General features: G+C 41.6%; 1 protein-coding gene across 5 annotated transcripts in view; it reads left to right on the forward strand.

Moving 5' to 3' along the window:
- Positions 1–14,847, forward strand: part of SHROOM2 (shroom family member 2) — a 202,920-nt gene that overhangs the window by 175,289 nt on the left and 12,784 nt on the right. For 2 of the 5 annotated variants that reach the window (XM_073565983.1, XM_073565987.1), the window contains 2 exons: positions 12,013–12,087; positions 12,830–13,561. In XM_073565983.1, the coding sequence (XP_073422084.1) occupies positions 12,013–12,087; positions 12,830–13,561 (807 nt within the window). The remainder of the gene's footprint in view (positions 1–12,012; positions 12,088–12,829; positions 13,562–14,847) is intronic. The other 3 variants (XM_073565985.1, XM_073565988.1, XM_073565984.1) reach the window with 2 other exon arrangements.

A 14,847-nucleotide genomic window follows, 5' to 3' on the forward strand; every position in this document is an offset into this window, starting at 1 on the left:
CGAAAACCTAATTAGAATCAGGTTAGTGGAATGCGTCATTAAAAAAAAAATCTAAAATCTCTCCATGTCGAGATGCTAGGAATAATGTAAAAGTCCGTTTTGTACATGCAGGACTGAAGTGAGCAGCAGATCGTCACCTAGAGCAAAGTAAGATTCTCATAATTCAGCTTACAAACTTTAATACAGAGTTGACCTATGGAGGAGGGTACTATATATATTCAATAATATCAGATGACTGGTGCATATAGCATAGCTCCCAACCGTTCCAGATTCAGCGGGACTATCCCGATTTGAGGGCTCAGTCCCGCCGTCAGGACTTTGTCCCATTCTTCTAATACTTACCTCTCTCAGATGCTCCATACCTCCTCCTCCTTCTCGGTGAGTGGGGCCACATATCTTTGCTCATTGCATAAATTAAATTATTCTATTCTCTTGTACTGTGATCGGGTCTCCCTGAGACTCAAACCGATGAGCTCATATTCGCAGGCAGCAACTCTAGCAATGAGCCATAGCCCATAATGGATGTCCATAGTCTAATAGCCGCAAAACATGCAGCCACAGGGACTCAAACATACTATTCAAGTATGCTCAAGATACTCAGGTAACACCCGAGCGTGCTCAGATAACCCGCTATCCTAACACGTTCACTCATCACTATGAAAATTAACTAACTTAGACAGCCTCTAGAGTTGCAGGCAGGAGCTAAAGCTACTGAGCCACAGGCACTGGTGACACCACTAGGAGAAGTTTGTATACTTGATCTGTATTGCAGCCTCTGTACCCTACAGGCAGATTATACTAAGACATAGAGATACATTGTATATAACATTAGTATTTATGTCTCTGCATTTTTGTGGGAGAATAAAAGAAAAATGTTTTTTCTTCCTATAAAATTACTAAAAAAAAATAATGAAAAACGCATACAATAATGTCATTTTTTTCATGTGCTTTATTAAAAAATTAGCATCCACAATTAACGTAGACCTAATTTGGTGACACTGTAATCGTAGCAACGCCCACAACACAGCAATCAAATTATTTACAGGGATCGGTAAATGGTGTGATACATTTTTTTCTGTGTTTAATAGAGAAAAAATATTAAAAAATGTAACGCTGAGGCTGTGATCACATGTAGCTTTTTTGTCCTGCACATTTTCTGCAGATCTCTGCCCCACACGACGTAATAACAATCTTCTCTTGTGTTGCTTTGTTTGCTGCGTTCCTTTTTTGTATTTACCCCCCCATTTGATGCGTTTTTGGTGCAGACTAGAATACACATTTTTAATGCTTTTATTATGTGATTAAAAATGCTACAGCTTTTTTTTTCCTTTTTTTTTTTTTTACGTTTTTTTCAGGCTCCACATAGTGGCATATAGAAGAACAGCATAAATGGAGCTTATTGCTTTTTAGCACTGAAATTGTGCTGTGTTTAACTGTCCAAGCAAGCAAAGTGGATGTGAGTTTTTTGAAAACTGCACCCCGTGTGCTTCTAAAGACACTGCTGAACCGTGCTGTTTTGGTGCTTTTTTATTTTCTCTATAATTTATGTGGAGCCTAAAAATTGGCGCATGTTAAAAAAAACAAAAAACTGCAGATACTTTTTAAGTGCATAATTAAAACTTTTTTGTATTATAAAAAACACAATAAAAACTGATTCACATCACCACAATAAAAGCATAAAATAAGGTGGAAAATGCAGCAAAAATGCAATAATCAGAGAGGATGGTTATTTTGTACTTTGGTTCCATATTGTGTAGTTTGATGTCGTATAGTGAAGCTACATAGAGATGAGAAAGTTCTTTCTGCCAAGGGTATGAATGAATGAACAAAAAAAAAATCCAAAAATCCAGCTGTGCCGGAGATGCTGGGAAGGTAAGAGATTCGTTGTCTCCCGTCCAGAAGCAAAGGTACCGCTGACCTAGGTGCTGGACCAGCGGAGACCTGTAAATAGATTTGCTCATGTCTAGTTCCAGCCGTCCTGAAGACAGTGGACAGTGCTGGATTTGGTTCTAGGCCCTGCAGTCTTGGGCGTCTGCTCAATGTCCCTCACTGCACCGCCCCCTGAAATCTCCTTGTGCCAGGATTAAAAAAACAATTGCCGCAGCACACTACACTCCCAGATAATTTGTTGGGAGGTATGAATATAATAATCATTTTTTGCGAAAATTCAGTTTGTGCTGATCCTAATTGGTTCTGTTGGTATCCAGAGGAAACCGCTGAAGATGTTGGATACTTCAAAGGAGGCACAGCATACCATAGGCTGATTTAAATTAACATAAAGTTTATTTTTAAAGTCTCAAGTTAAAGTTAATCAATAGGAAAAACCTTCCTAAGCCATCTACATGGGCATGTAGGTCACATAAAGTTGAATAAAATGATGAAATCTGCAGTCCGATGTCTTATTCCAGAGAAGCCATGTTGTCTTGATAAATGAGCTGTTAAAATCTATGGGCCGGACACAATTCTCACTGAGAATCTGCCTCCAGAGCTTACACACTCTCACACTGGTAACACCCCCCCTTTCATTTGTAATAATCCCTGGAGGCAGAGTTAGTGAGATCTGTGTTCAACGCATAGGTTTAACAGCTCATTTACATATTAAGGAAAGCATGGATTTTTGTAGAATGCCACATCGGATCACAGATATCAAAGTATCATTTTATTCAACTTTCTATAACCTTACAAGCCCGTATAGACGACTTAGGAGGGCTGATCCTACCGACTGATTCCCTTTAAGAGAGATCCAGTCCAGCCCAGAAACACATTGTTTTTATTGAGGTTTAAAATAATCATTGATTGCACCAACTATACTACGATGTGCTGCGCCTTGTATGATCTATCCAACATCATCATCTGTTTTCTCTAGATTCCAACGCCACACTATTTGATTGACCTTTTTTAGCAGCACCCACCAAACCCTTAGCTATATAATCTTATGTACTAATTTGATGTAGCTCCTATTTATTTTTCTTTTTTGCATACAAGCCTGTTATACCTAGCCTAAGGTCATATATATGAGCGGATTATCTGCTGAATGGGTGTTCTAAACATGCTGATTGTACTTTTTATGCACGATCCAAAAATTGTCGACAGAGCAATCCCACGCGTAAAAGGGGTGTACTGCCGACTATAAGGCAAATTGTTTGGGTGTGAATGAACAGTCCTAGTAATCGCCGTACATCCTCATATAGTGCGTACATCCAAAAAGTTTGACACGTATAAAACAAGCTCCTATATTGTCGATCGGAGCTAAATTGGGCATTTTATCTACAGTGATATGTTCACCTACTCAGGCTCTGCTTCTTCCATTCCTCTACTTAAAGGGGTTTTACCCACCAGAACTGTTCAGATGATGCTCTCCCTCTATTAGTCAAGTCTTTAGGCGGCAGTCACTATATGCGATCCTTTCTTTTTTTTTTTTATTACAGTCCACAAAAGTAGTATAAACAGCCATGGGGGGTTAGCAAGCTGCGTTACAGGCAACAACTATTTTGCATCACCCGGCCGTAGAAGTGTCATGTGACACAAAACAGCCATTGAATGATTTGTGTTTTGATGGCTTGTAATCAGGGTGATTGCCATCTTGTATTTTCTCCCTATTTATTGATTTCAGACGTCAGAGCCAGCTTTTAGCATAACAACATATCTTTTTATATGAATCGTATTAATTTAGAGCTGTAAGCTCTGGGGCACTGATGCCTTGGCGCTTTGGAACCTCTGACATCCCCAACCCGTCCAAGTGTTATTCCCTGCAGGGCGAGTTATCACCTATCCACAGATTAGGTATCAACTTGCTGATCAATGAGGGTCCAAACGGCGGGACCCAGTACTAAGGGTACCGTCACACGTGGCGACGCACCAGCGTTCCCGACAACGATGCGACCTAGCAGGGATCGCTGGTGCGTCGCTACGAGGTCGCTGGTGAGATGTCAAACAGTCAGATCTCAACAACGACGCAGCAACGATACAGAATGATGCGACGGTTGGTGGGACTCTGTCTCTCAGACCTGTAGTATTGAGGTTGTTCATCATTGTCCCTGTCAAACACAGTGATGCGCGCTGGCCAGTGGGACACCAGCGATCAAAAAATGGCCCAGGACATTCGAGCACGATCAGCGACATCGCGGCAGTGACCCGATCGCTGTGTCACACACAGCGAGATCGCAGACGAAATCGCTGTTTTAACAAAATTGGTGACGCAGCAGAGATCTCGCTAGCGATCTTGCTATGTGACACAGGGGCTTAAGAAAAGTGTGCTAAAATGCCTCATTAACTATGGGACTTTTGGAGGTACAGTGCGCAAGCGCTGCACTCTGTTATTCCATGGAAAAGAAATGGATTGGCGGTTTTATTTTAAAGGGATTTTAGGGCACTCTGTCTTGGGATCGGTGGAGAACTTAGTGGCTAGATTCCCCAGCAAACAGCTACTTTTCACCTATTCTTCAGATATGTGATAATTTGGCTTATTAGGGATAACCCTTTCATTATAAAGCCTACAAAACATACCTCTATTCAGTCTCAAGGCTCCTCTACAAATCCATATATGAAAACTGATTTGAAAAAATGGATCAGTAGGGTTCCCACACTTGGATAGTGATCTCCCAGCGTGGTGTTCTGAGTCAATGTGACCTTTGCTAGATCTGTAAGTGTAAATCCAAGAAAATAGCAGCTTCTGCATCTAAATGTAAATTTACTTCCATTGGAAACGTCAGCCTGATATTATTTGGATCAACATCTTTTTATTTTACGAAAGTGGAAATTCTCCTGCCTGCCGCCATACACTGGCAGATTAGGCATTGTGGTTGTTTGGAACCACATCCAGTATCATCAGCCCAATGATATTTTCAGAAATCATCAGAAATGTACCCTGAGTAAAAAAATTGACAAAATCAACATTTTCTTGTTTGCTGGAGGTTGCTGACTCCACACAGTGTTGATTTACATCAGTCTGGCATATTCCTTGTAAATGCTGAGACGAAAAAAAAAAAAAGCAGAAGATATATTTTTAGATGTACTCCATGACTTTGGGTTGGAATTCTGCAACCCCTCCTTTTTGGCCAGTTTTTTTGTCTATTCAAGTCCTCACCTGAATTGATTAGTGAAGGAAGTTTTTCATGTTGCTTGATTTTATAAGCCTATAAAAAGTGTGATAAAAGGGTAAGAGAGAATAAAGGATGAGCTAATACTGCCCGTGCCTCCTAAGTTGTGTTGTATTTGGCGGCTCGTCGTCTCGGCCCCAACATGCCAGTTGCTTATCCGTTTGAAACAGGCAAAGACAAGTTTCCGTTCTGTCCAATTTATTACAGTACTTGGCAATTTGACACGCAAGTGAAAATTTTGGAGCTTTTTCTACCATGTGATGGCTTCGTGTAATGTGAATTGTCTTTTGGTATGGGAGCAAAAATTGTACTCTGCCGGCAGAAGTGAGGTTTAATTACAAGGAAATGGCGATTTCCAAAAATCCTCTTATTTGTATTTATCATGGTATTTCAGCATAGAAATTCAGATTTGTAAGAAAAAAAAAGTTCCAAGATGAAGATGGTTAGAGACAAGCATTGTTAACTTTCTTGGGCAGATTTTAGAAACCCCAGTTGCCCTTTCCAAACAAAGGATGGCATTGCCAACTAGGCTTCTTGTGGAATGACAGAAAGGTATTCAATTGATTTTACTATTATTTTTTTTCTATTAAAGTGAGAAAAATAACAGTCCCATTGTGTTTCCTTTTGCAATTTTCAGTTGAATGTTCGGTATACAGACTCTATAATGCTATAGAAGTCTAAAATACGAGTAGCACTAGCAAAGAGGCCGTGGTGCGTAAGGGGGCTTCTGACCTAGAAAAAGACATAACTATTGTAAATGTGACAGGAAATTCAAGATTTACGTCTGACTGTGGAATAAAGGGCTTGTCTCACGATGGACAGTTAAAGAGGTATTCCCATCTCCATGATCCTATCCAAATGTGTAATAGGTGTAATAATAATAATATTAGCAAACCCTTCCAATTAGAAGTTTTTCTGGTTCACCTTGTTTCTTTCTTCATGTGCAGGCATTGTAGGACCTTAGGTATGCATGGTTACGACCACTCACTATGAGTTAGCTAATTGATAGCGGTCATAACCATGGATACCTAAGGTCCTGCAATTCACAGCACATTTGGAAATGGACATAGTGAATCATAAAAACTATACTTCATCTCTATTTGGAGCTATTTGCTAATATTATAACACCTACTACATAACTGGGATAGGATCTTGGAGATGGGATTACCCCTTTAAGGCTTATCTACAGAACCCACTGGACCTTCACCTATCTCCAGATAAAGGGTCTCCCAATCCCACTCAGTGACATGGGGCCAGCTCTCGCTTTATGCCTTATACAATAATACACCCCAGTAGGTACATTTTCTGAATGTGTGTAAGAAGACTGATGACTGTTGAATCATGTCTTCTCCATGTTTCTTACTATATACTGAGTCATACATTTCGATAGACAAATCCTGAATTTTATTTCCTGCTTCCTGAACAGTAAGATTGAATATTTTTGTGATATTTTGCCGCTTCACTAATTTCTGACGTCATGGTGCCTTGTATGGAGGCCATCCGTCCCTCGTTACAGGAACCCATAGCTATTCTGACACTACAGCTTGTTTGGGGCTCATATACACTGCGCTGTCCGCACATAGGGGCACATTCACTAACTGTATCCCCTGAGATCATTCCTACATACTGGAATCACCAGTATTTTGAGTACCTTTTTTGTATTGCTTGACTTGCAATACCGTTGCACAGTCTTGCATGAGATTTCTATGTATGAATAGGGCCAACATTGTTTCTCCCATAGTGTGTGCATCATGAATTTTTACTGGAATTATACTTATTCTAGATGACCTTCACTAAAATACGGAGATTTGGAGCCTAAGATCCAAGTGCCAGGAAAGGTAACAATCATGAAATGCCAACTTTGCCAAGTAAATTTGAGCAGTTCCTGCTCTATCTGTCCCTCTAAAATGTAAGTGGTAGAAACAAGAGCAAGAACTTCATAAAATGGACCTGCCGTACCAAGTTCTCACTTGGAAGCATGATCTCTGGTGTAATGCATCGCATTTGTTTTCCAGGCTGTCTGATGGATTGAGACTGCCCACGTTGGCATTGGCTACCATGCTTTTTGAGTGGAATGTCCAGTCACGGCATATTGGGGTGATGGCCAAGTGTCTGTATACCATTGGCCAACTAGTGAATTCAGGCCTGGAGTAGCCAGGACCCTGGACACCCTCAGGTACCCGTTGTATCACGTGGCATGTCGCTTGACCCCTCCCCTGGATAGGTCATGTGAGTAACTCACAGGTGCTCTGGTGCACATCCCTATATGGAAAACGACAGAGATAGCGGCGCGTGCATGCTGCGCAAATTTTTCCCTTGTGTACGGCATATTATACATAACATAGCGCTGCTAGGGCACATGAAATGCAAAAAGTACAAAATAGAGCAGGTGTGGAGATTAATTTTCCCAAGGGGCCACATGACAAACCCTGTGACTATTGTGGAGGCCGAACCAATAGGTTGAAATTCTGCTCAATATTAACATAATGTAAAAACTAACATTTAATAATTGTATGACTTAATATTGAGCAGAAAGCAGTATGCTGACATCCCCCTATGTACAGTATGACCCACCACATAGCCCCCTATATACAATATGAGCCCCCACATAGCCCCCTCAATCAACAACCAAAGCAATCAACCTGAAGTTGAAACAGTATGGCGCCCTGGCTCCTTGACAACTGCCCCTATGTAGCCCTATCACTACACTAGCTGACCAGACATCCTCAATAGGCGATCAGAAAATAAGTGGTGAATATATAGTATGTAAATATATACAATAGAGTTACTAGTGGGCTGAGGGGGTATCATCAATATTTTTCAACACTCTGTTAGGGTTTTTTTTTTCTAGTCAAAGTCCAAGAAAAATATATGATGGATTTGGCAAATAAAGAAATATAATATACTAGATGGAGGCCCAATGCTATCGCATTGGGAGGGCGGTAATGTCATGATGGGAGCAGGCTTTGCAGCGTTGAGAATCTCTCCCCCATGTGCTCACCCACCTATCCGTTCTCTCTCCCCCATGTGCTGTCCCACCTATCCACTCTCTCTTTCCCAAAGTGCTGACTTCCGTCTGTGCTCTCTTCTTTGACCGGTCTACCCCATGCGCTATCCTCCTTGTCTGCTGTCTCTCTCCTTCCTGTGCTGTGTTCTCCCCTCATGTGCTGTCCCGTTTGAGCTGTCTCACACCTGTGTGCTTTCTCTCCCCCCAATCTGCTGTCATCTCCTCTCATGTCATCTCTTGTTTGACCTGTGTGCCCCATCACTAAACAGTCAGTGCACAGCATGTCAGGAGGAATTTCTATTTAAAAGGGTTGTCCCACGAACGAAAGTTCATTTTAAAAATTGTCTGTGTCTGATAGTATACAGAACATACCACAACTCCTGGGCAGGGGAGAAAGCAAAAGACAATACTGACATTACAGCAGGATATCGCAGAGGATACCTTTTGTGAGGTAAAATATTGTTTAAAATCAGTCAGTGAAATATTTTACCTCACAAAATGAATGCTCTGTGATCCCCTGCTGTAATGCCAGTATTGTCTTTTGCTTCCTCCCCTGCCCAGGAGATATGGTAAGCTCCGTACACGGTCAGACACAGACAATGTTTAAAATGAACTTTCGTTCATGGGAAAACCCCTTTAACCTGACCAGCTTCCTCTGCCTATAGACACGTCACGCATCTGCCGCTGGGATCAGCCAAATGATTCACTTCGCCTGCGCAGAATTTAGCACAGTGCGACGGTGTTCCGCTGGTGGTACCACGCCGGAGGCTGCGTGTGTGTGATGCGTATAGAGTGTGTGTGGTGCGACGATGTCCCGCTGGTGGTACCGCGCAATAGGTTGGTACCAGCAGCAGTTTCCATATTGAGACACCCATCACTTAATTAAAAGGTTTGTCTCTTAAGGCTACTTTCACACTAGCGTCGTGCACTGCACGTCGCTATGCGACATTGCAGCGCACCGACGGATAGTGTGGAAGCGCCGCACAACGGGGGCAGCGGATGCTGTTTTTCAACGCATCCACTGCCCCATTGTGAGGTGCGGGGAGACGGGGGCGTAGTTCCGGCCGCGCGTGCGCGGTCGGAAATGCTGCAGACGACGCACCAAAAAACGTTACATGTAACGTTTTTTGGTGGCGACGGTCCGACGCAACCGTCGCACGACGGTTGCGACGTGTGGCAATGCGTTGCACTGCGTCGTTAATAAAAGTCTATGGAGAAAAAACGCATCCTGCAAGCACTTCAGGGTGGATAGAAATGCTCACCAGTTGTAATTTTGCCTCAAACACTAGGTTATATTAAAATCTCATTCAAAGCAAGTGGCGTGACATGGATTTGTTTTGTTTTCTCTTAAAAATAATCTTCATGGATCTGGTATATTCCAAGTGATAATCTGAAGCATAAATACCTAAATGTAGAAAGTTGCCTTACGGCTCCTGTATACATTGGAGCAAAGTTTTCATGACCCATTGATTTTGGCAGGACAAGTATGGAGGAATCCCAACTGTCCTTTAGCAGATAATGTTCAGGAAACACTGCCAGCACTTACTGTTCAGCCCATAGCCTTCTCAGCCGACTCTCCCATACATAGGAGCGGTAAACTTGGCCCAGGGGTCATGTGTTTTCAGTGGAGAGAAAGGAGAAAGTCTCTGCCAGCCACCACTGGCAGGAGACATATTTCCACTGAAAAGGTTCTGGTGTTGAAATTACAAGAACCAAATTGGTCATTTCCGCCAACATCACCTCCCATGGTGTACATTCTTTACAACCGGCCTTACACATTATAGGAGCACTTGTTCGGCTAAGCACCCCTGTGTTCTCAATGAGAAAGATACCAACTAACACCTCAGCCGGCAACCTATCTCAGAGAGAACGATGTGATCAGCTGTTCGAAATCGGACATGACCAACCGACATCCCTCCCAACCATGAGTCGACCAGCGACCCTGTACACATTAGACTGTTGGCTGAACCCATCAATATCAGCAGGTTCAGCACACATTAGTCTAAGTATGCATGTGTATGGAAGGTCAGAAAAGATTACCATAGGTTTACAGACACCTTTTAAATTGGATATAATGGTCTTCTACTATTTTTGCCTCTTGTAACTAATCGACTACACAATTTTGACATTTTATAAGAATAGACCCCTTATGAAGATGTATATAAAAAGCTATAGTATTTTATATAATATACACATTTGTATACCTACAGCCAACCATACACATTAGCAGCTGTCAGCAATCTATACATATCACCCCATATACAAGCACGCTCTGTTCAGCTGATTGTGTATTTTTACAATACGGAAGAGGAGAGTAAAGGCCCCTTTACATTTAGCGATGCACCAGCGATCCCGACCACGATATGACCCGATCAGGATCGCTAGTGCATCGCTAAATGGTCACTAGTGAGCTGCCAAACAGGCAGATCTCACCAGCGACGCAGCAGCGGTCGTTACTTACCTTTCAGACGCGGCGATGAGGACTTCCTCCGCCCGCGTCCACGCGTCGCTCGACCTGGACGATCTCATGCGATCAGCGATAGCCAACGGGGGAGCCGGTCGGAGGTAAGTATCACATGTAGCAATATCGCTGCTGCATCACAGAATCGGTGACGCTTTAGAGATATTGCTAGCGATATCGCTATGTGTGAAGCCCCTTTAAGATAAAGTTTGGGTCCAATCCTTATCATTTTTTTCTTTTTCAACATCATGTGTCGGAGAGTCAGGAAGCCCCCATTCACATGAATTGGTTATCCAGACCTGGTGAAATCTGCTGATTCCACTGGCGGGTTCGGTAGAATAGTAGGAGGTTTGTTGTTTTTCAGTGGTTTTAGCCAAGCCCTAAACTGTGGCTTTACAGTACGACCGACTGGAATGGGTCTTTTGCTGGTTTTACAAATGTAAAGAACTATCATGTGCCATTAAAACGTGTCTTATCTGGTCTGAATCTGGTGATAGTTGTTTTCTTGTTTGTTCTCCCGACCCGTGCTTCTCCTTCAATGATACGGCCTTCACTTCCTTGTATGTAAATGTAGTCTTGTCAGCCAAGTGGGCATGATCCTCAACCATTCGTTTTGTGGGTCTTCATGAAGATTGTGCCCGAGTTAACAAGACTAGATTTATATACAAGACAGAGGGGTCATATCTCGGCCATTGAAATAAAAAATAACACAAGATTTGGAAGAACAGCAAACCTGTTAAAAATAATAATTGCATATTAATGGCATTTGAAAGGTGCTTTTAAAATAAAAAGGATCCGTTTGTTTTTACAAAGTACTCGAAATGCATAGCTACTAAAACATGTACAGTATTGTATGAAGGCGGTAATCTTTGCAAAAATTCTACTACAGGCCCTGGTCTAAATGAAAATGGAAAGCAATTCTCTGCAATGTGTGGTGAATTCCTTCCAAAATATTTTTTATGATATCACTGGTTTCAATTTGGAAGTCTTCAATTTAGCGGCAGAGAAATGAGCTTTGTCCTTGAAAAGATAGCGCTCCTTTTTTCATGGTTCTAGTATTTTTAGCTTTTTATCATGCACATAAATGTCAAATGCAGTGAAAACAGCAGTCATTCAACAGGAAACCATTCCCTTTGTTCTTGAGTGTGAATATCACCAGTCCTCTGCCGCATATGCATCCACTGATGGAGGATACTTGGTGGCATCAGTCCTTTTCATTGAATCCTCAAATAAGCACTTGCGAACAGAGCCCTATGCTCCTCTTTGATGTGCACCATAGATGTGCCTGTTATTAGAGGTGGTGTGAATATCTTCTCTATTTTCCTCAGGCATTCATTTAATAACCATTTCTTTGCTTTGAGCTGACGCCTTACTGCCCTGTTGCTTCAGTGTAATGTGCAATAGTCTGTAAATAAATTCTGATAATATACTCTATCCACTTCCAGCTTCTTCTCTCACTATACGGTGTCTTTCCAGTCTCCTGCTTCAGAACAGCTCTGCGATCTTTCTGAACCGCTGAGGTACTTTTCATTCCTTTTTCATTTACTCTTCCTCCTAGTCTTTGTGCTTTGCCATGGACACACTACTTCATTATCACTTAGTTCTTCAGTTTCCAAAAAAAGTCAATATCGCTCCCCGTTACCATCATCTATTTGCCAAAATTTTACCAAAATTTTAGAGTAATTGCAAATGTTAATCTATATTTATTGGAGCACTCTAGGCCATATGGAAGGCCACCTGTTAATGACTATACAATCTTGGCTTCTAAACGGGACCAGACGGCTTTCCAGACCCATCTGTTTTAGTAAATACTTGGGTTCTCCATGAAATATCAATTCTAGAACTTTTCTTTTAATTTAGCTTTGTGCTTTCCCCTCTGTTATTCCTCCTACAAATTTGTGTATAAGGTGTCAGTTGTGTATTACCATTCCCTTGTCAATGAGGTGTGTCTCTACACTGCCACTACTGATGGGCCAGTGTCAGACTCTGTAGGGACATACCCCAACTGAAAACATCAAGGAATAATAGAGGAACAATGCATTAAGAAAAGCTGTAGAGGAATTGTTATACTTTGGTCATATGATTATTTCCAAAAATTGTCACTACCAAAGAGCTGATAAGTTCTCTCGAAGAGTCCAGTGTTGGCTATAATTTTTCCATCTTTCATTATGTTCTACTCCGTTCACCATTACTAGTATCTAACCACGTACACATGGTTTAACTTCACCCTTACATTTTGTGACTGCCTTTGTTTTATTTTAGGATCGTAGAGCTAGAAGATAAAAGTGATCTTGTGCCCATAAAGGAGTCTATAGCGTATGAGAACAATAGGAAGGTGCCAAATGAATCCTATGAAGTAACAGATACACTAAATGTTCCTCAGAAAAGTAGGGCTCGTTCTGGAACACTACCCAGTGATTACAGATTTGTGAATGAAAATGTAAGGTTAAAGGGCAGAGATATCAGCTTCTCAGCTGTGCCAATATCAGAATCTCATTCTAACACCGGAAATTCCACACATCCAAGAGAAGAATATCGGAGGGAAGACCCCATACTAGTCAACAAGAAACGTGGACCAGCTCCTCAAAGACCACCGCCTCCAAAACTAGATAAGTACTGGAGGCAGAACGGATCCACATCTTCTCTAGCGACTTCTACCGAATCCTTACTGACACCATCTCATGGGAAAAGTGCATCTTATTCTCCAGGCAATACAGATGTTGTAAAACCTCAGACAACACCTGTCCACAGTCCTGTGGGGCCTTCAGAAAAACATTTAAATGTCCTTTTGCCCAACCCTAGACTTTCTGGGTCATCAGAGAATGTCAGCCAGAACCTAGACAAGAAGCACAACAGTTCTGAGACTGAAGACACAAAGGCCTGTTACCTTCAGAAACCAGCGATGGAGCCATCACGATCACCATCTCCTCAATTTGCTCCTCAGAAGCTTACAGATAAGCCCCCCCTTCTAGTCCAGGATGAAAGCTTGGCAAGGTATTGTATGCAAAAAGAAAAAGCTAAATGTAAAGCCGAATTGTTGTTTTCCTGTTTCTGACTTCCGCTATCAGGCTTTTCCTAACCCAATAATAATTTGTGTAATTCTATATATTTCACCATTCAATTTTTCACATCCTGCTGATTGTGAAAGCAAATTATCTAACCTTGACAATGAGTTTGAGAACATCTAATTCTATGTCATTTTGTTTTTTTAATAGATTTTTAGAAACCGCTTAAGAAAAGTGTTTAGAGCAAATAGATTATTTACTGATCAATACATTAAACTGAAGCCATTATTTCCCATGGGCCCACAAGTTGGCACAGTATAAAAAGCTATTAAAATGCTCTTGATGTATCCATAAAATAAAAAAAGTTTGACGATTGCCAAACAGTGTCATCTGCCACCCATCAATGTGTGGGTATCCATTTAATGGGTGCAATTTTTATAGGACCCCATTTATGAAACTGCGCAGCCCACCTCACTGATCTTATGTGTCAGGAGTTTTCTTGGCATACACACTAAAGTAAAGGAAAAAGCCCACATCTTGGTAGAGTATGCTTGTTTATTTCAATGAGGGAAGAAAGACTAGCTGCTGACATACGATATTACCTTTCTACACAACAAAGTTCTGGCCATGTTGAAATTCAGCATTCTTGATTGTATTTCTCTGACAACTGGATACAGGTGATTGTCCTTCACATATATTAAAAGGGAATAGTGTATAGGTTCAGCTTTACTTGGTAAATCCTACACGTAATGTATCGGACATGTTTAATTAAAGAGCGGATCCAACTAGAAAGCATCCATACCCCCACGAAACAGTTAGGACCACTCCAGTGATTAACTCAGCGGTGTCTTTCCTGAGATTTGTAGCAGAGATGTCCACTCTCGCAGCGTCCTCTGGCTGTTATGTCTAAAGTTAGGAGACTCTCCCGTCATCACGATTGCAGTTGCCAGTGTGTGAACATCATGGAGGCCTCATGCACAACATCCCTTTTTGAGCCAGAGCAGTGAAAGGCTCCCTCTCAGGTAGACTTGAGTCCTTCACAAATTACATGGATTAATAGGTTCTAGTCAACCATATAGTATCAGCAGATATCCATGGCACCAGCTTTCTTATCTGATAAGATGTCCCCTTTAAGCAATTATTGCTCAGATCTGAATGATCACAAATATAAGAGACCATCATTCCAATAGATATTTGTGGATGTTTTTCTAACTTCCAGCCACAACATCCTATTATTACAGTTCTTAAATATCAAAGGGATGTTTAACGACCTGA

Source organism: Dendrobates tinctorius, unplaced genomic scaffold (genome assembly GCF_039654945.1).
Source record: "Dendrobates tinctorius isolate UK_male_01 unplaced genomic scaffold, ASM3965494v1 ptg000016l, whole genome shotgun sequence".
Taxonomy (NCBI): domain Eukaryota; kingdom Metazoa; phylum Chordata; class Amphibia; order Anura; family Dendrobatidae; genus Dendrobates; species Dendrobates tinctorius.